The sequence below is a fragment of the Gouania willdenowi genome, chromosome 10, assembly GCF_900634775.1.
Source record: "Gouania willdenowi chromosome 10, fGouWil2.1, whole genome shotgun sequence".
NCBI classification, from domain to species: domain Eukaryota; kingdom Metazoa; phylum Chordata; class Actinopteri; order Blenniiformes; family Gobiesocidae; genus Gouania; species Gouania willdenowi.
Window position 1 is genome coordinate 36247574 of NC_041053.1, and position 22160 is coordinate 36269733.

General features: G+C 37.5%; 2 protein-coding genes across 2 annotated transcripts in view; both read left to right on the forward strand.

Annotated features, from left to right (window-relative positions):
* The window catches only part of glrbb (glycine receptor, beta b), a 43362-nt gene that overhangs the window by 19970 nt on the left and 1232 nt on the right, over window positions 1–22160 (forward strand). The window contains exons 5-9 of the mRNA XM_028459552.1: window positions 3480–3706; window positions 6616–6698; window positions 7764–7904; window positions 9938–10090; window positions 13270–13562. Of these exons, the coding sequence (XP_028315353.1) occupies window positions 3480–3706; window positions 6616–6698; window positions 7764–7904; window positions 9938–10090; window positions 13270–13562 (897 nt within the window). The remainder of the gene's footprint in view (window positions 1–3479; window positions 3707–6615; window positions 6699–7763; window positions 7905–9937; window positions 10091–13269; window positions 13563–22160) is intronic.
* Window positions 19194–21385, forward strand: LOC114471033 (uncharacterized). Its single transcript, XM_028459553.1, has 3 exons — window positions 19194–19929; window positions 20089–20371; window positions 20509–21385. Exons 1-3 carry the CDS (start codon window positions 19643–19645, stop codon window positions 21259–21261), a joined length of 1323 nt encoding a protein of 440 aa, XP_028315354.1. The 5' UTR covers window positions 19194–19642; the 3' UTR covers window positions 21262–21385.

Below are 22160 nucleotides of genomic sequence, written 5' to 3' on the forward strand. Positions count from 1 at the left end.
GAAGACCCAGGACACGCTGGAGAGACTATGTCTCTCAGCTGGCCGGGGAACGTCTCAGGTCCCCCCGGAAGAGCTGGAGGAAGTGGCCGGGGAGAGGGAAGTCTGGGCCTCCCTACTGAGGATGCTGCCCCCGCGACCCGGAAACGGCTAAGCGGAAGAAGATGGATGGATGGATGGATGGATATAGTCGTCTTAAAGACGTGAATCCTTGTTTTAATCAAAAATACGGATAGAAAACAACGGATCTAAAAAGTGGTAAAAAGGGTTCAAAGTGTCAATGTTGGCATAAATGTAGGAACAAGTAGTTTAAACTGGCAAATAATGGGCATGACAAATCGTGTGGATATATTGGTAAAAAAAAAAAAAAAAGCGTGAAAAGAGGTTAAAAGTGGCAATAATGGGTCAACATATGTGGTGGAATGGGTTCATAAGTGGCCAAAATGTCTTGAAAATGTGCAGAAAAGCCATTGGAATTTGATGGAGAAGTGGCAGAAATGGGAGTAATGTAGCAGAAATAAATTAAAAGGAGAAAAAATATGGCAAGAAAAAGTGATGAAAATAGGTTCAAATATTAAAAGATGGCAAGTTTGGTGTAGTTGACCCCAAATAGGGTCCTGGCCCCAAGGTTAAGAACCCCTATACTAAAGCATGCACCATCACAGTCTATAGTATGTGGAGACATTTGATGAATTTAACAAATTCATTTATAGCCTCATTCACTCATCTACTCTCCTTAATGTCCTAATCCTTCAATTCTTCTTGGAAGTTCTTGGGGGAAAAGAAGTGTTGACAAGATTTTTATACATTTTGGTGGTTATAATAAAGTGAATAAAAGCTTAAAGCACACACTCACAGCAGCAGGCCAAAGGAGGAGAAAGCGGTCGACGGGTTGACAAAGAGTCACAAAGCGTCGAAAGGGATAAAACCACAGAGAGAAACGGAAAATGCCACAAGATCTATTGGAGTTGAAAAATATAGAATGAAAAACAGAAGAAAAAGCCCACAGGGATATTAAGAAAGGGAGAGGTATGGCTTCCTGTTCCCTCCACACTATAGAACACAGGGAGCCAAAGTGGGAGAAATTGGACTGAAATCCCATTGGGAGACATCTGGTCACCTCTACCCTCAATTTAACTCTCTGCTGCTTCCCTGTGTCCCACAGACGCCTCTCTCATCATTCACACCTCACACATCCAACCTGCTTCACACATCTATTCTGACACTATGATTGCAGGCCTGCGTTTCCTGTTGGGAGATGCAGTGATTTGCATCTTTTAACGGTAATAGCGGCTCAACCTGAGTTTTCGCACTTGATTACAGCGAGTGCTTATGTTAAATCTCTTTGGAATCGAACGCTGTGCAGGCAGCTTGAGACGAAGCCAAGGGGGGAAGATATATTTTCCTTGACTTGGTTTTTTTTTTTTTTTCGAAGAAGCCGAGGTGTGGGAATTGGCCCGTGTGTCTCTGTGTGACAGAGAGGAGACAGCAGGAGCCGTTTGTGATGGCGCTCGAGAACCAATTGGACGTTGACATCTCCATTTGTAAAACACGCTGTCATTTTTACAACATGATTTTCATTGTCAAACACCAACTACTACATCTTCCTTTTTGGAATCAGCTACTACAGCATTTAGCATAGAAGAAACACTTTATGATGTAAAGATATTATAATGCTTGAAGCAGGTGTTCTCAACTTTGGGGTCAGGAGCCCATTTGAGGTCGCGAGACACTGGGAGTGGGTTGCCAGATTCTTTCAAGAAATATTCTTTGAACAATTCAAGCTCATATTTGCTCATTTTTACCCTTTTTCTGCAACTCCACCAAACTTTCCAAAGTTTAACCTATTTTAATCACTTTTTCTTGCTATATTTTTGCTGTCTGACATCAAAGTTAGTATGTAGTGCGTACACAGGTAGTATGAAAAGATTCAGTACGTAAGAAATACCTGGATGTATACTATATTGGGACAATTTTTAAGTGTGCACACTTGTCATACCCAAGATGCATTGCGAGCAGAATGTAAAATCGTCCTGGGACCAGCTTCAAGCTAAAAGTAATACATCCCCTTTCAAAACAAAAGCTCTCTTCTTGTCTTCCATTGTTTTGCTTTTTTTAACACTTTTGTAAATAGGGCTTATGTTTTAAAGTTAACCGGAAGTTTAGTCATTAGCACAATGGAGGGTCTCCAAAAATCTCTGAAATGTCGGCATTAAATGTGTTTCTGTGAGTTTTATGGATGAAATGACCACATGTTGATATTCTACTTGGTCACTTTTTCACCTAAAATGCTTTCAGAACTTTAAAAAGGGGAAGAATCAACGGAGATATTTACTGTGCCTTAGGTTTTTGTCGTTGTAGGTTCCAAATGCATCTTGCGAAACTTGGAAGTATACTTCAGTGGGATTGGTCACTGATTGGTCATGATCCTAACCATACTTATACTATATACCTGTACATATAGTAGACAGTATACAATACTCATTGAGTTTGTAGTGTATAGTACTTAATGTGCCATTTTGAACACAGCCATAGTCAATGTCTGAAGGTTTCAATTGCTGCAAGAAAATGTAGACATGCTAATATTGTTAGCAAAGAACATGTACATATCTTAAATCTGGGCTTTGTAAAATGTCCTAGTTTGATTTTTTTTAAAAACGTAATGCAAAGTTCATGTTCAGATAGATTTGGTTTTAATTTTGGAGTGACATGAATTGTGAGTTTCTGGTTTTGCGTTCTTTTGGCCGATTGTCCCTTTTTGCATTTTAAATCAGAAAAACTTGATGTATTTATGTCATTGTTTATTTTATAATCTATGTTTAATTGAGTAAAAAAAGATCATACCCGAGTAGAGTAAGAATTCAGGGTGTTTTATTTGTCATTATGTGCATGAACATGTACATAGTGAAATAACAGACCCAAGTTCCCCTTTAAGCCTTTAAAGAATGAATAGAGTAAAGGATAATAGTATTAAAAACAATATATTTATATATATATATCAAATAAAAACATGGTTATTTTTTAAACTGCTGTTTTTTGTAATTTTTCCAAAAATTGTCTTGTGAACTTTTAATATCGTCCCACATATGTATCTATATATATAATTTTGTCACACACACTACATTTTTTTGTTTTAGCAACTTTATTTGACATATTATCCATCGTCAGTTGCATCATCAATACACAGAATAGTTTTTTTTTTTTAAAGAGAGCTCTAGAAAACAAGGAAAATGTCCCCAAAGCTACGACTGGGACGTTCCCACTTGCAGGAATGTGAATACTTCACTAATGACGCTGGTAATGAGCTGTTAGCTGCTGCTGTGTTGATAACATTCGACCTCATGATGTGATGGTGCATGCTTTGGCTAAGGCTAAAGTGTCACGTCGAGGGGTTAAAATAAACCTGTCTTACCTCCACACTTGTAATTCATCATCCAGTAATGGGGCTGGAACTAAGTCTTGTTTGTGCTCGTATCAAACAGGATTACAGGGTCAACATCTTCCTGCGGCAGCGCTGGAACGACCCGAGGCTGAAGCTGCCACAAGACTTCAAGTCAGACTCACTCACCGTCGACCCGGGAATGTTCAAGTGTCTGTGGAAACCAGACCTGTTCTTCGCCAATGAAAAGAGTGCCAACTTTCACGATGTGACCCAAGACAACATCCTTCTATTCATCTTCCGTAACGGAGACGTCCTCATCAGTATGAGGTTTGGGGTTTAAATTCATTCATTTAACAAATACTTGTTATTAGAGTATATCATGAATCCTGACAGATTTGTGATGACTTTAATATTTTAGTTTATTACCACCACAAACAATAAAAACAAATGAATGCAAGGGTAAAGGGTAGATTCCTGTTAGGATTACTGCCTGAATCTATTCCTTCCCTTGCATTAAGAATGAATATGTTTTCCTTTTAACCCTCCTGTTATCATTGGGGTCAATTTGACCCAATTCAATGTTTATCATTCAAAAAACTAGTAGTTGACTTTTTACTTTGTTCATATTTCATGACTTTTCCTCATTTGATGGGTACAATTGATGAAGCATAAAATTATCATGATGATATTTTTTCAATGTGCTGAACACATATTGCACGTATGGTGGCGCTAGAGAACAGGTCAAGGTTCCATTACCAAGGGGTTATTTATGTATTTATGTATTCAACAAACAGAAACAAAGTGCCTGACACAATAACTTGGTCAACAAATTTTTGAAAATCATTTCTGGTGGCAAAAATCCTAAGTAACTAAACACCAAAACCACTTTTTTTTTTTGCTGAAAACAAATGTATTTGGTATGAAATAGTGTTATGAATTGACCTAAATGCCAGGAGTTGGACAACAAAGTCTTTCCATTTGGCATAATTTGTTGTAAAAGTGTAAGAGTAACTTCCCTCTATTGGTTAGAATCTGGCTATTACAATCGAATGCTGCCATTGGCTGAGATAGAGACTGATGATGTCATGAACCACCACTGTTGGCCCCGCCCCTCCTATAAAAACTATCACCTGCCGACTCTGCAGTTTGAGTAGGTTGGATTGAGAGCATTATGAATAGAGAGGGAAAGTGAGTGGGCGTGTCTTAACTGCTTGAGGAGCCCCGCCCATAATCAAGGTGATTTTTTCCCCAGCAAAAACCTTAGGGTTTAGTTCCTCTTTAAATGTTAGCTTTGGCTTCATTTTGCTGCTTTTTCTAACATTAGTTTTCTTCAATCACATAATAGCATCTTAAAAAGGTGCAACAGTGCCTCCACCTCCTCAGAAAGTTGAGACTTTTTAATGTTAACAAGGATATTTTATCTTCAGTGTACACTTCACTCATTGAATCCATCCTCACATATGTTACTGCCATAGTAAACCATGCCAGCAACATCACCCAAACCCCTCAGCCCCCACTTTGCGATCTGTACAGGCGATCAGCGCAGAGAAAAGCAACCCTCATATCACTGAAGACGCCATTCACCCTCTGCATCACTCCTTCTCTCTGCTGCCATCAGGCAGAAGATACAGAACCCCACTGGCCCACAAAAACATCTACAAAAAAATCATTCATTCCATCTGCAGTCGCTGTACTAAATAGCGCCCGGTAGCACTGTACTTTATGCTGTTCTTTTTAATTTGTTATTCTTTAATAATGATGTGTGTGTTTTTACTGAATGAGTTTTAATGAGCTGTGTTGAAAGACACATTTCTGCTCTTTTGAACAGACAATAAAGTTCTATTCTTGTCTTCTATTCTTAATCAATACTACAGTGAAGCGCATTGCAGTCAATGCATGAGGAAAACATAATCTATGCAAAATACTTTATTTATAAAACACTGTATTAGGGATTTACATGCTTAACAATAATGCTATGGAGGATGATTAAAATAGTTCCAACAACCCATCAGTGGTAGGGTTTATCTAACCCAGGGGTCATCAACACAGTGCCCGCAAGCACCAGGTAGCCCCCATGGACCACTGGAGGTGCCCTCAGGCCTGTTCTAACACCACTAGTCACATTGAGCTCTAAAATGGGATTTACTTGCCAGGCTTCAAACTCACAAAGATAAACACGGATTTAGTTAGTGTCTTAGTGAAGTTAAATCCGACTGCACTTGATCAGTTTTCTCTCAATATATCCAGTAAATTACCCATTTTGAAATGTATATTTTCACTTAAAAATTGTGACAAATGTGTTCACAGATGTATCACAGATGAACAATGGTGCAATTTCTAAAAATTTTCTAAAATCTTACATAATTGTTGAGTTGTAGAAACATTTTTCCATTAGTAATAGTAGTCAGTGGCTAGTGTAAAATAGGAACATGATGATTTCCAATGAAATATTTCAGAAGTGGCCATTTGAAAATAAAACAATTGCATAAATTAAAATGAATAAAGTGCTGCATGTTGAAACTTAAGTATTTCCAACTTTTTTAAGTTATCATTCCTCTGATTAAAATAAAACCATGAAATCTTGGTATTACGGTGTATATCAAACTGCTAGCCCTTTGGATTAATCAGTATTTTTGACTCGTCTCGTGACGGTTTAATCCCATTTTACGTTTCCTATTGGCGCGTAAATAATCCCAAACCCCACAAGTCTCAATGACTAATAAATAGGGGAAATACTTGCAATGAAAAATGCAAGACACATTAGTGGAATGATGATTAAGAATTGGATAATTATTTCTTGACATAGAGTATGGAATACAAGCAATGCTGAAATTTATGGAACATGTGCACAGCTTTTAATATTTCTGTTTTTGTCAGCAAAGATACATTTGTGATGCACTTTTTCTCCCAATGAATACAAACAGCTGAAAGCGATGAGACTGTTATAGTAAACTCTGAAGATAACGCGACAGCTGACATGCTCCATATTTGGGGAAGCGTTTTATCTCCCAGAGTAAAGTAGCAGCAAGAGCTTGTTGTTGCACAGATCTGTGGCACATTTGACTCGTCTCCGGTGGTTTCTCTCTGAAATGTTTCTGTACTTCTGACAGCAAAGAACATTGTTTTTCTGCTGCAAATGTATCACTCAGAATGAGACGATTTTAGGGTAATCTGCTGTGCAAACATGGCGAGGAAAACATATAAAACTGAACAAATTCCTTTATCTCCTCCTCCAGGTTGTCCGTCACCCTCTCCTGTCCTCTGGATTTGACCTTATTCCCGATGGACACACAGAGATGTAAAATGCAACTGGAAAGCTGTGAGTTATGAGTCCTCGATTTAAAGACCCAATGCAAAAAATCAACTGCAAGAAGAAATTAATGCAATTTTTAAGGCAAGGCAAGACAAGGCAAATATATTTTTATAGCACGTTTAATACACAGGGTGATTAAAAAGTGCAACAGTAACGTTAAACAGAGTTGGAAACCAATAATAAAAAAACATTAAAACAATAAATTCCTCTCAGTATTAAGCAGTAGAGAAAAGAAGAGCTATTAACTTAAGCCTCTTGAGGGTTTATTAGAATTTCCCTGGCACGCCTTTTAAAATTAAATTGCTTATTATTATTATTGTGCATCCATTGTTGTTATTGTTATGTTTGATATGAATTTGAAACTGCACCAAATTATAATAATGGTAAAAAAAAAATACGTAATTGTTAATATTGGCAGAAATGGGGGACAGAGGTTGGAGGAATGTAATTTAATTTAGGAACAATCAGTTTAAACTGGCAAGTAACTGGGCATGACAAATTGTGAATGTGGTTGAATTGACAAAAATAAACATGAGATATGGTCAAAAGAGGTTAAAAGTGACAATAATGGTTCAACATATGTGGTGGAATGGGTTTAAAAGTGGCCAAAATGTCTTGAAAGTGGAGAAAATGTGCAGAAAAACCATTGGAATTTGATGGAGAAGTGGCAGAAATGGGAGTAATGTAGCAAAAATAAATTAAAAGGAGCAATAGTATGTCAAGAAAAAGTGATGAAAATAGGTTAAAATATGGCAAGTTTTCTTGGTGTAGGAATCTTGGCCTGAGGAATCATTTAAAATAACTCATATGGGTCAATTTTTTAGGTCACAAAGTCCACAGTGTGCCTTTAAGCAAAAATAAAAAATAATAGTTTCAAAATTTCATACAACTAGCCTTAAAAATGACCAGAATATTGAGAGGCAAACAAATAAAAACACCCAAAATGTCACTTTTGGTCACAAAGATGCTCCGAGGGTTAATATTTCTGGCATCTTTACCTTCAAATCCCCTTATATCTATGCTGGCGTTGTATATTTGACTCATTGTAATTTTGCATTTTTTGTTTTCCAGTTGGATATACAACAGATGACCTGCAGTTCATGTGGCAGACAGGAGACCCAGTTCAGATGGACGCCATTGCTTTGCCCCAGTTTGATATCAGACAAGAAGATATTGATTATGGAAACTGTACCAAATTCTATGCAGGAACAGGTACCATGACACACGTGTCCTCAGTTGTAGCTATATGCTAAAAATAGCCACAGAGGCAGAAGCAGCTGTAATGTGTCCATTAGTGATACAGTTAAAGTGCTTTTTGCTCGGTGCTTGTCAGGCTCCACCTTCATTTATAGTCATGTGTCTGTGAGTGCTGGCGGTTACATAACGTAGTCGCACCACTGAACAGCTCGTCTCTGCGGTCCCTTCTCCCAGGATGGGACAAAAAAAATAACGAAATGTGGAGAAAAAAAAAAAGGAGTTTAGAAAGGTGAGAATGAAATGTTCCGCACACATTGTGATCAGCGACAGTACACCATGACATTTGGAATGAAGAGGAAACTTCTGCTGGCAATGAGTCAGGCATTTGAATAGTTGCCGTGGCAACATGAGCACCCACAAAGATGAATCCTGAGATTTTCAATCATAAAGGAGTATCAAAGAGTTTTAGCTGAGCTGATATAAAGCCGTTGATAGCTCAGTTTCACTCTACTGCAAATTCCTGCAATCTTTGATTTGTGGTTTATTCTGAGGATGCACTGATTGATTGGTGCCGATTTCCCTGATGTTGGGGGGATAGGCGATCGGCTGATCCTTGCATATGAAACCAATCTGCCACAGTAGAGTAAGAGTGTAATAAGGAGGTTTGGAGCGTCCATTTTTCTGCAGTGAAGTCTCACGGAATGAGATTTCACAGGAGTTGCGATGCTCCAAAACAATGGAAACACGTTCAAAGCCTTATTTTACTTTGTCCACATTCAGAAATATTGCTTTTATTTTGCTAAAAATGTGTAGCTACTGCGAACAACTTACTTGTGCCATGTTCATTCTTGTCATTACCTGTTGACTTAAAAATGTTACACATTCTGCACTTTTTTTTTTTTTGTCGAATAATTTACCTTTAGGAACTTTTGTCCTGGAAACATATTTTTACATTTTAATATACACAAAGCTGCTGGTTTTGCACTTTTTTTCTCAATTTTTGCACAACAAGGAAACCTAAAACATTATTGGTGGTTTAAGGTGTTTTGTTAGTTTATCATGTAGATTATTATTTTATCATCAACTTCAAATCTTCCAAAATACTGCTGTGCACTTTATTTTTTGGCAAAGAGCTCAACAAAGGTCTGCAGTGTAACCTGTTGCACAAGTTTAGTTTGTTTTTCAAATGTGAAAAATGAAAGACAAAAGAAACTGATTCATTGAGTAGTTTTTGGACAACATTGCTCTAAATCAGGGTTCCCAAATTCTTTTCATTGAGGGGCCCAAAATGAATCACGGTGGAGGGCCGTGGGCCAAAACTAAACATTCAATGTGCAGTGCATGAAATTACATATGCCAATAACTTAACTTTGCAAAATAAACACTTAGTTTTATAGTAGTTTTATAATTAAACACATTTCTCTTTTGTGTTTCATGGCATAAAATTATGAAACATCTATTCTACGCGTCTTCAAAGACATTTGGTGCAATATAAATTCAACAAAATGGAACACAACATACACCGCCTATACAATCTAAACACTATATTTTCCACGGCCTTGAAAAATCCTTTAAAACTCAAGAAAAATAATGTAATTAGACATTAGCTTTAGATTTTATTTAATTATAAATCACTGTACTGTATTTTTATTAATTTTGGTTGAAATAGAGATTATTTAGAGTACTATATAGAGTAGAGTACTATAGAGAGCAGAACAAGAATTTAAATATGCCAAATTGGACGGCCCTGCTCTAAACTTTTCATTTATATTTGAGATAACTACCTCATGTGCAGTTAAAACAACACGTTTATATTGTTTCTCGGGGTATTGTTCAATGTTTTACGATAAAATAAGATCATAAATAAAGATGTATGCTCTCAGTTGTAAATTATAAAAATCGGAATCGGCAGGTCAGGCTTTGTAAAGATTGGTGATCGGCCATAAAATGGCCATCAGTGCACCCCTAATTCTGTCATTGCTCTTACTGCGTGTGCTTGAACTGTCACTAAGTGGTTTCTGTGAACCTTTCTCCATGTCCTGGTGCAGGGTACTACACATGTGTGGAGGTGATCTTCACCCTGAGGAGACAGGTTGGTTTCTACATGATGGGTGTTTACGCCCCCACTCTGCTCATCGTTGTTCTTTCCTGGCTGTCCTTTTGGATCAATCCTGATGCGAGCGCTGCCAGAGTCCCCTTAGGTATGGATCCTTTGATCTATTGCATCATCTGTCTTTGGTGTTATTATGTCTGCAACAACAAAAGAAAACTTCTCTGGGTATTGTAAAAATGAGCAAATGTTGGTGGTGTAGAAAAATGTGAGGAAAAAGTGAACTCGTGGTGATAAATAAAGAGAATGTGGGTGTTTCTGAAGGATTGTTGATATATTGGTATTGATTGTGACCATTTTGTCCCCATCAATCAGTGTGACACGATGAAGGACTTGATCCATCAAGCATGGTGCCATGTCCACTTTGTCATGTGTGTGATATTTTAATTGAACATGGGCGTAATCGACAAGTGGGATCCAGTGAGGCTTACTAGTTGTCATGAGTTATAGAGCGAAATGGAAACGAACATTCTGAAAGAAACGTCACAAATTCTTATATCTCGTCTTTTCCGCTCATTTCTACATTTCAATTTTTTTTTTTTTTTTTTCCATTAATTTGTACCCACTTCATCCTCTGGAGACACCAATCAACCCAAGCCCAGAATGCATGAGAATAACATGCCATTTTCACACAGAGAGGTCCATTGGGACTCTTAAAGCCTAAAGCAGTGATATTTAGGCATATTGTGTATCATTTACATGCATTGTTTCACAGTTACATAAAATACAGTAGAAAAAAGACAACTAATAGATAATAGGGATGCACAATATTCATTTTGTTTAGTTTTTTGGCTGATATCTGATTGATATCTGATTATATTTTACAAATCATTTGGCAGATAAATGATGTCGATACCGATATATTTTCTCTTGCACATAATTGCAGATATTATCTACTTTCTGTAGTGAAAACAACATGTAGAATTATTCAGCAGACTTTATCATGTTGGCCCACTGAAAATAAATGGTCATCATTCTTTGCAAAAAATAAGAAAATTGTGAGCCCCTGCAAATATTGTGGAGTTTTATTTCATTTGTGAATTTTTTAGAGCGACTGAGATATCTACCACGGAATTATTTGGTATAATTTACTCTGTGATTCATGTTTTCTCTCATTTTTTACTTTCTACTGAGGGCCACAATGGATGGTCTAAAGGGCCGGATTCGTCCCCCAGGCCTTGATTTTGACACGTGTTCTACATAATAAACTCGGCCTCTCAGTCAAACACCAACCAAGTAGATGGGAAAGTTTTACCACAGCGGGCGCCAATAAAATGACTGTCAGATCCGAGGGCCACGTCATCAACAATCATATCAGCATTTAATACTAATAATGACATTTCTGATCATCAATACAAGAAAAACAAAGGGTTTGCCTACAAATGACACAAAATGGAGTCATTTTGTGTATTTTTGTTGTTGTTTTGCGTGTTTTTTTTGTCATTTTTGTTCTTATCTTGTGTGTTTTTGGAGTCTTTCTGTGTTGTATTTCTTTCTATTGTTGTTGTTTTGTGTGTTTTGGCAGTCAATGTGTGTATTTTTGTTATCATTTGTGTTTTTGGAGTATTTTTATGTTTTTTGTATAATTTTTAAACCTTTGTTTATTGTCATTGTTTGTGATTTTGAGTTGTAAAAGTCATTTTTGATGTCATTTTGTATACTTTTCATTATTTTATTTTTTGTATTTTGATTCATTATTATTACTTTGTTGTATTTTTTGCTTTATTGTATTTTTGTAGTCGTCTTTTGCGTTTTTGGCCTAAATTTGTTGTATTTTTCAGTTATTTTGTGCGTCTACCTGTAGGGCCGCATGTGGCCCCCGGGCCGTCAGTTACCTGTGTCTGATGTAGAGCATGGGGGCGTCATTGTGGAAGCGAAACAAACCAGGTTTTTTTCTTCCTGTCGTCTTTCATGTTCCTCTTTGCTTCCAGCGAAGCTCTCATTAAAGTTTATCCCAACGAAGCAGAAGTGGTTGATTAGAAAATCCTGACCCTTTGACGAACCCTCTCTTGATGAGTGACCATTATGAGCCCCGGAGGCAAAACCGTATCAGTCATTTCAATGTATTTATTGTGTAAAGGAAGCAGTGTTAATGTGAGGGGAAAAGGAGGTGTGAAGTCCTTGGTTAGTGGTTAAAACACCCTCATAAGAGTCACTGTAATTACTTCTGCTGCAGAGGGGAATTCTCTAACCTGTAATCCTGTTGGCTAGGAGAGATTTTACCAAACAATTAAAACAGATCTGTCAATAGAGGCTGTCTGAGCTTTTAGTGAGATCCTTAAATGTGATAAAGAGACAACAACACCTTGTTTTAAATCACAGAATTGTTCTTTCATGAGGAGTTCTTTTAAAACAAACATTTTTCTTCTGGAGTTAAAGTTAGGAGGATTACATAAAAACTCAGGTTTTGTAACATCAAGCTTCCTGTTACGCAACAAGGATGAGGCCATGCATTTTATACCAACATAGGCACATTTTAACACATTTTCGGGACATCTCACGCACTTCGGTCTTTTAGAATTGTTCCCAATTGTTCCTTAATAATTCAGTAGCCACACTGTCATTATTTTTGTTTGATTGGTTGAATACTTTTTGAGATATGGACAATTTAGTGAGGGGGCGATTTTCGTGCGTCCTTATTTTTCTTCTATTTTCAGCTTCCAATATCTCAGGAACTACATCACATAGAAAACTGAATTTTAGTAGACTACGACAGCTCTACCTACTCTCTCAGAATATATCTCAATATAAGCTATACATTCTATATGGTGGACATGCCAGCCCCTCAAAATTGGAAAGAAGTGTGTCGGTGTTTCGGGTTGGAACATGTTTGGGCCTTCAGTGAACAACTGAGAATATACCTCAGCTCCCTGTAGTTTAATCAGCTTTGAGCTATGTACATAGACTGTTCAGATCACTAATGATTAGTCACATATATGCATTGCTTCTTGGGTGACAGTCTTTTGAAATCTGAAAAGATCCTTTTTTTTTTACTGCTTTTATTGGCCCATAACTGCATGTGGGATAGTAAGAAAAAAATCTGATCTTTGTTTTAATTTATAGTGAAATGACATGGACTAACACCATACTATTTCCTACTTTTGAGTCTTTAAATGAAGGCCTGAACTGTCAATATTCAAAGATGATCTTGCCGTGAAGATCTGACCTGAAGGACACATTTTTTTCAGTTATAATTTCAATCAAACAAACAGCAGCATAACTCTCCATCTCCCACCGATGACTGACAAGGTTACTTTTCTCTCCCTGAAGGCATCCTGTCCGTGCTCTCGCTGTCCTCTGAATGCACCTCGCTGGCTTCGGAGCTTCCCAAAGTGTCTTATGTCAAAGCCATCGACATCTGGCTCATCGCTTGTCTGCTGTTTGGTTTCGCCTCGCTGGTGGAATACGCCGTCGTTCAAGTCATGCTCAACAGTCCAAAGCGCATCGAGGCGGAGAAGGCCAAGATAGCATCGAAAGAAAAGGCCACTGGGAAGAGTCTGACATCCAGGAACAACACTGTTAACGGCACTGGAGGGACGCCACTTCACGTCAGCACCCTGCACGTCAGTGAATCTGGTTTCATATCATGTGTTGGAATGCGTCTGATTCAATTATGTATTAAGATTCTAAGAAGAGCCAAACACTCAGAAAACCTTAATGCAATCCAGATGAAAAGACAGTGTTAGATGTAAAATTGTCAGACTATAAAAGCTGTTTTAGACACAGAAACTTATACAGATATACAGTACGTACATTTGAATGTAAAGTTGCACTCCTACCTAGAAGACAACAGAGGTGCCAAAAGTACTAGTCTTCAGTACTCAAGTAAAATATTTGAATAAAAAATGACTGGTAAAAGTAAACAAGTTAAATCTGTTATCTTTGAACATCTGGAAAATTTAGCATAAATAATTTAGCATAAATACAATTTGTAAATTAAGTAAGTAATGTGTCAAGAAAAAAGACGGCGCAGCTTTGATTTAACTTTATTAAAATACAAAGTTTACCTTTCATTGTTGTTGTCCAAGCCACATTTTTTAACTACAGACAACAGAGAAGAGATAATATGATGAAATATGAACTGAAGACATTTCTTGTTTCACTGTCTGTGCTGAGTTGTTGTGTCGTGCTCCGGCATCCGCCAGAAATAGAAACCCTGTGTATCTCTGTGGGAGGGGCTCCGGACTGTTCCGCAGCGCACCAGACACGGTGGAAATTAACACATAGACTTGAATAGAAACCTTTCACCTCCTCTGCCGTGGCGGAGACGTATTGCAGTGGACCCGCGTTCCGTGGAAATTGGGGGTTAGGGTTCATTGTCTAGCTCAAGGACACTTCAACACATAGACAGGGATCAAACACCCAACCTCTCCATCAGAAGACGACCCCTCTACCACCTGAGCCTTGGTCACCCTTTTATGATGTAAGGAGTACAGATATGATATTTTTTTTTTTTTAATTAAGGATTAAAAGTAAAAAGTCGGCAAAACTACTTAAGTACAGTAATAAAGTACCGTATTTGTACTTCCTTACTTGTCACCTCTGGAAGTCAATGGGTCAATCTTACCCTATTGTTGAGAAGATTTTCTTGAAACTTGAACATAATATTAACCCTCCTATTATCCCATTACATATAACACATTTTATCCCTGGGGTCAATATGACCCCAGGGATATTTGCCTCCAGAAAATTGTTGACCAAGTTATTGTGTCACGCTTTGTTTAGTTGTTGAATACATACATCCAAAGTTTACTGACTACATTAATAATCACTAGAGTATGAACCCTATTGGTTGTGGTAATGATATGACCTTTCCTGCAGCGCCACCATAAGGTTAGAGTTAGTGTATGTTGAAAATCTTTCATCCATATCTTTTCTAATGACTCTCACATAATAAACCCTAACAGATGTTGGTTCCGCCCCGCTTTTTTCTCATAAACATATTTATTTTCTTAATATTTTCTCATTACGTGTTACATATGTGGGGTTATTTACTATAAAGTAGGGATGTAACGATTCACTCAACTCTCGATACGATTCAATTCATGATACTGGGTTCCCGATACGATTTTCTTCTTCTTTAGACAAATGATTGAAAAATGTTCCTATAGAAAATACTGTACTATTTTCCTTTTATTTTTCATTGTCAAAAGAATCCCTTGATAAACTATTCAAAACAATGCAATTCAACGAAAAATAAATCTTGAATGAAATAAATAAAGGAATAATACAAATGAAGAAGAAGCCTATTAATTAAAATTCTGGTTCTATAGTAAACAATGCAAAACTGCATAATAGTTCTTCTTTTTAAAAGTGCAAATGAAAATGTATTTTGTGCCTTAACAATTGGACTTAAAAAAAAAATAAAAAAACAGTCATTGCCCTGTATTCATGCCAGATATTTGTTTGGACCAGCAGAGGGCGCTGGTAACCCAGTGTTCGGTTGCCATGCAGATATTCTTTGCAGTGAAGAAGAGATGCAATGATAGCAGACAGAGCTAATAGAAAAACGTGACTTTTACAGATATTCACGTAATATTACAGATATTCTTTCGGTGCTGATGGGGTAAGGAATCATTTATGAACATATTTAGGAGTAGAAGGCGGCCAGAAAGAAAGTAGTAGCAGATTCCGCCGCCTCAGCATTTGGACAAGAGAAGGATAAATATATATCATAATCTGCTGTTTAAAAAAAGTACTGCGATTCAATTTTGAGAAAATCGATATGAACCGTGACACCTATGAATCGATTTTTAACAGCCTTACGATTAATCGTTACATCCCTACTTTGAAGTCAAAGACAAGTTTTACACAGTTAAAAGAACGTCGGGTCAAATAGACTCCAGAGGAACACCAATGCGTGCAATGGGTTTTTTATGCTTAATCATTTGTACCCATCAAATTAAGAAAAAAATCATGAAATATGAAGTAAAACATTTTTTTTGAATGATAAACATTGAATGGAGTCAAATTGACCCCAAGGATAATAGTAGGGTTAAGATCATTTACCTAAACTATAACTATGTATTTACTTTACACCTTTAGGGGAGGTGTTTTTGTGCTATCAAGACAAATACAAACAAATACATTGATAGACAATCATGCATAATGACTAATGACTCTCGACATGCTTAGATTAATAATAACATGTTGATTAGCAGAAGTAGCACTCTCTGATTGGCTAATCATGAGTGCTAATTTTATTTCTGTGAAAGTCATAATAGTTGCACATTTTTTTTAGGATTTTCAAAACCATTTGTATTTCTATATTTAGAATGAGTGGATTTATTTATTTATTGGACAGGAAGTAGGACTAAGGTGCAATTGTTGAAGTTTGAGTAATTCCTACTTTGTGTAAGATGTAAATCAAGCAAACAAACAATTCCAAATGTCATAAGATAAAAACATCTGTTAACTTCAGCCTCGTTAGTATTGAAGGCAGCTGCAAACCAGACAAAATGTCATGTTTTTTAATGTTACCTCTAATATTAATTAGACATAATTCACTAAATGCCAAACAAAGTCACTAAACCTAAATGAAACTTGAATTTCAAGCCAATTTTCTAAAAAAATAAACTAAAAAAAAACATTATAATTCCTCTTAAACTCATCGACTTAGCTCTTCATACAAATTAATTTAGCCCTGCATCTACGTTAGCTTTAACTGCATTTGGTTTGAGCAGATTACAATATCTCATTAGGTTTAATGGGGTTTCTTTTCAAAAATCCAAATCATAATGATTAAGCTTTAATGAGCTTATTGACATTAGCATGTTAGCATTGGTTGTCTGATTAGATGCTCATCACTCCGCAGGGCCTTCAGGGAAATTGATAAAAAGGATGTTTTTATGACAATAACAATAAACCAAACTCTTCTACAGATTGTTTTTAGTGCGTTAGTGTGGAAGGAGGTTCAGGGTTAGAACTGAGTGAAAAGGTTTCAATAGCTGCCAGAAAATGTGGACATGCTAACATTGTTGAGAAAAGAACATGTTTGTCCATATCTTATCTTATAAAACATCATGATGACAACATGATTTTGTTTTCATTTTAGACTGGCATGAATTGTCAGACCTTTCTCGTTAAGTCAGAAATAATGGTTTTATTCATGTAATTGTTTATTATAAGGTCATTAAATATGTACAGTAAGTTTTCCTAGAGGTAAATTCAAAGAGTTTTCCAACTGCAATTTAACTTTTTTGGTAATTATCCATTTTTAGAATATCATATTGTCCCATCCCTACTTAATACTTTAATTTAAAACACTCTTTGCCTTAAAATAGATTAAGGCCACAGGACAGATGTACAGTATCCGACTCAAGTAGAAGTACTGTTTCTTGATTGAAATTGTACTCAAGTACAAGTAAATCAAATATAAAATACTCAAATACAAGTAAGAAGTAGCTCAGTTAAATAGTACTAAAAGTAACATTTACTATTTATTTTCACCCTTATGTTTATTTTTGGTAATAAATCTTGCCATGGTTCCCTTACATACAAAACATCTCATGTATGAACTTAAATAGGAAGAGACCAAATCTTAAACAATTGGAACTTAATTTATTTTCGACAAAAATATCTGTATAAAATAAAAGGTTTATCAAAATGTACAATTATTTTAAAAATTAAACAATGAATGAAAAACCAATGAATTCAATTCAGAATTAAGCAATTCTCAGGCTCTAAGTGTAGCTACATTTATGAACCCTAAAACAGTGCCATGTGGGTGACAACAGGTCATAATAGGTAGAAACCACAACCTCAACTGAAGAAAGTGGTAAAATACCCAGCATTCAATGCTGTTTTGGCGCCATGCATTATGTTTAATCTGATTGGTCGGCCTTGATGTGATGCATTTGATTGTCGTCTGGTCATTTCATTTTTTGTAGTTTTACAATGTCCGTTGATCATTTTAGAACAAAAAAAAAAAAAAAATACAATTTACTCAGTATCTGTTTGGTGTAGAAATGTAACAAATTACTTCTTTTAAAACATACTTAAGTACAAGTAAAATTACTGGTTAAGAAATATACTGAAAAAAAGTACAAATACAAGTAAAAGCAACTCACTTACAGTAATGTGAGTACTTGTCATCCATTACTTTCTCATCTGACAGACCTGTGTCTTTATGTGGATTTAAACACACAGCCGCTATCCATGTTTTCGATGTTTCTCTTGATTGATATGAAAGGCTTGTTACCAGGCAACCCTCCAAGATCAAGTTGGGTCAGTCTCACAAAGACATTCAGACTGTAGAAATTAAACCTGAATTGAAAGTATTCTAAGGAGGCTGAATATATAATCAAACCTTAAGGTCAAACCATGCAGGTAAGAAGCTAGCAGGTGTCAGTCAATTAACCTTTAATGGAGAAAAGGGAAAATCTAAGTTGTTCATTTTTGTCTTCCAGCTTTCTTAATTTAACTTCATGTTGGAGGGCAGAAAATTATAAATACAGTTTTATATGAAAGCAATAAATCATCATTTGAACAAGGGGTTCTCAACTTTTGGGTCAGGACCCCATTTGGGGTCACGGGACACTTTGAGGGGGTCGCCAGATGCCTTTAAAAATTTATTTATTTATTTTTTACAAATTAGCACCGTTTTTGTTTATGTTTTCCCTTTTTCTGTAATAATAATAATAATAATAATAATAATAATGCATTGGATTTTATATACCGCTTTATCATAGACACTCATATCACTTTACAGAATTAAGGCATGAATCTGTCACCCCACACTTAGTGGTGGTAAGCTACTATTGTAGCCACAGCTGCCCTGGGGCAGACTGATTGCCATAGTGCGCCATCGGACCCCTCCGACCACCACCAACACTCACTCACACACTACATTCATACTAGGCATGTGGGTGAAGTGTCTTGCCCAAGGACACAATGACAGATACCACTGGTGACTGCCACTGTAACTTCACCAAACTTGTCATATTTGAACCTATTTTCATCACTTTTTCTTGCTATATTTTTGCTTCTTTTAATGCATGTTTGCTACATTACTCCCATTTGTGCCACTTCTCTAACAAATTTCAATGTTTTTTCTGCACATTTTTTTCCCACTTTCAAGAGATTTTCAGCACTTATACCCGTTCCACCACTTTTCACACCTAATGTCACATATGTTGACCTTTTTTTGATTTTTTAAATAATGTTTATTTTAGCCAATTTAACCACATTACAGTTTTTCTCGATTGCTAAAGCACAATTTCTAGATCTCTGAGCACAATGACCAGTTGCCTAAACACTTTAATAAATCTGGCCTCTAGTTGGCTTAACTATAAACACATTTCACCTCAATCTCCAATTTCACAAAACTCTGAACACATTTGCATTTGCCAAAACACATGTTGCAGAACTCTAAACACATTTGCACTGCTCTAAACACATTCACACTTATGCTAAACACTTTCACACTTGCTAAAACACACTTTTGCTCACACAATGCAAAATGGTAGACTCAGACATCAAAAGTTGAACACAATGAAAGCACGGGTGTCATTGCTTAAACACTGTGACTCAAAATTGAAGACACATGTGACACCATCCATATTGGCCGCTTGAGAATGCACAACGACTCAAAATTGAAGACACCTGCCAATGATGTGACAACACCTATATAGGCCAGTTTAGAATGCACAGTTTGCTGAAGGTGCCAAACGGCAACAGAATGTACAGAGGCGGAGTTCGTGTCAGAGGAGGGCGAGGAGCAGGCCAAGGAGGGCGAGGAGGGAGAGGAGGAGTGCAAGGAGGAAGAGCAAGACAACCACGTACAATCATCACAGATGAAATGCGAGCTACTGTCATTGACCATGTCATTGTCCATGGAATGTCACTGAGAGAAGCTGGACTAAGAGTCCAACCCAACCTCAGCAGGTTCTCAGTGTCCACCATAATTCGGGCATTCAGACAACACAACAGGTATGTACTGTAGTTACTTTGTCTAAATGTTTGTAGCCCACAATCTAAATTGGTTTCACCACATTACGTTTGCTTTGGGAGACTGGACATTTCCATTGATGTTTGTATTGTAGATTGTAAGTCTTTTTTTGAAGAGTGAAAGCATATTTGTTTCTATAGGGTTGAAAGATTGCCACATCATGGTGGAAGGGCTCCCCTATTTACAGCACAGCAAGAGATCCTCATTGTGGACATGGTCCGGGAAAACAACATCATCAGACTCAGGGAAATAAAGGAGAGAGTCATAGCTGACAACATAAATTTTGGAGGTATTGACAGAGTCAGTTTGGCCACCATAGACAGAGTCCTCCGTCGCCAGAAGCTACGCATGAAGCAAGCTTATAGAGTTCCCTTTGAGCGTAACTCGGACAGAATCAAAGAGCTACGTTTCCAGTATGTGCAAGTAAGTATACATACGGGTATACAATGTTGATTGTTCACAGTACAGTGGGTGTACAAGCTCACTGTACTGCACAGTAGCCCACAGTGTACTGTAGTACTCCTTCTGTGACACTACCCATACTCTATTCATTTCCACAGAGAATCTTGGGGTTGGACGCCATGATGAGACAACATGAATACATCTTCCTGGATGAGGCTGGCTTCAACCTCACCAAGAGACGGAGGAGAGGCCGTAACATAATTGGCCAAAGAGCAATTGTGGACGTTCCTGGCCAACGTGGGGGGAATATCACCCTATGTGCAGCCATGACCTCAGAAGGGCTTCTCCACAGGCAGGCTCTCCTTGGGTCCTTCAACACCCAGCGTCTCCTCACATTCCTGGGAGACCTACGGGACATCCTGATTGACCGTGAGCAGCAGAATCTGGTTCCAGCACAGCCTCCTCCCATCTATGTCATCATCTGGGACAACGTCAGTTTTCACCGCACCAACCAGATAAGAGAGTGGTTCAATATACACCAACAATTCCTCAATGTATGTCTGCCACCCTACTCACCTTTCCTCAACCCCATAGAGGAGTTCTTCTCATCATGGCGGTGGAAGGTGTATGACCGGCAACCATATAGTAGAGAGAACCTCCTCAGGGCCATGGACCTGGCCTGTGATGATGTGGGGGATTACTCAGGCTGGGTCCGGCATGCCAGAGCTTTCTTCCCCCGCTGCCTGGCGAGGGAAAACATAGCCTGCGATGTGGACGAGGTCCTGTGGCCTGACCCCACCCGACGACGTGATGCGCAGGCCCGTGCACAGTCCCCCGCACAGCCCCCCCCACAGGCCCCCGCACAGGCCCCCCCACAGGCCCCTGCACAGGCCCCCCCACAGACCCCATAGAACCTCTTTACTGTAAGAATTTGTGACATGTATCCCCATGTATGCTTTTGTTCTCTTTTGAAATTTGTTTTGGAAAAAGTATGTTTGTACAGGTTGTCAATAAATGAGGTTCCCCTAAAAATAATCTGTGACTTACTATTGATTACTATACAGATGTGATTACTATACAAATGATGGGGTACTGAGAACATCACACCCTGAACATTGTGTTTTCAATTTTTATTGAAGTGTGTGATAGATATCCAATAGTGTTTACATTTTTGCAAGCTGTGAGGACCATTTTGTTGTCAAAGTTTGGTTTTGGCCATAGGAGCAACAGTTTTGTGGTGAAAGTTTGGGTTTTGGAGTGAGAGTTTCGTTTTGTAAAGAGACTGCGAGTTTTTGTGGAGCTAGCTTGAGAAAAGTGTTTTGTGTTTAGAGTTTAGAGAAAATGGAGGGCAGTTTCCTGAAATGTGTCCTGACATTCGAGAAAAACTGTAACAATTTGTCCTGCCCATTATTTACCAGTTTAAACTAAGTGTTCCAATATTGACACTTTGGACCCTTTTTACCACATTTTCTGTTCGTTTTTGGCAACTTTTAACCAATTTATGTGGTTTTTAAAATCCCATTTCACCACCTTTTCCACCATTTTTGGTCACTTTTAACCCATTTCATTTCTGATTAAAACAAGGATTTACATCTTTAAGATGACTATATACTATGGCCCAAATAATAATAAACTTCCTGGGTTACAGTGGATAATATTCAGATAAATAAATAAATGTGGTTATCACAGATTCATAGAACAATGGACCATCATTTTGCTGACTTTATGATGGACCCCAAAAATCTCTCCCCTTTATTCCCCCTTATAGATGACACTGTCTCCACATGACTGTTCTTCAGTGTTCATGTCT

Excerpts from the sequence above, each read along its gene's own strand:
- LOC114471033 (XM_028459553.1), top strand. The coding sequence starts at position 19,643 with ATGCACAGTTTGCTGAAGGTGCCAAACGGCAACAGAATGTACAGAGGC. Across the intron at positions 19,930-20,088 it reads GCATTCAGACAACACAACAG|GGTTGAAAGATTGCCACATC; the intron begins GTATGTACTGTA and ends TTGTTTCTATAG. Across the intron at positions 20,372-20,508 it reads TACGTTTCCAGTATGTGCAA|AGAATCTTGGGGTTGGACGC; the intron begins GTAAGTATACAT and ends TCATTTCCACAG.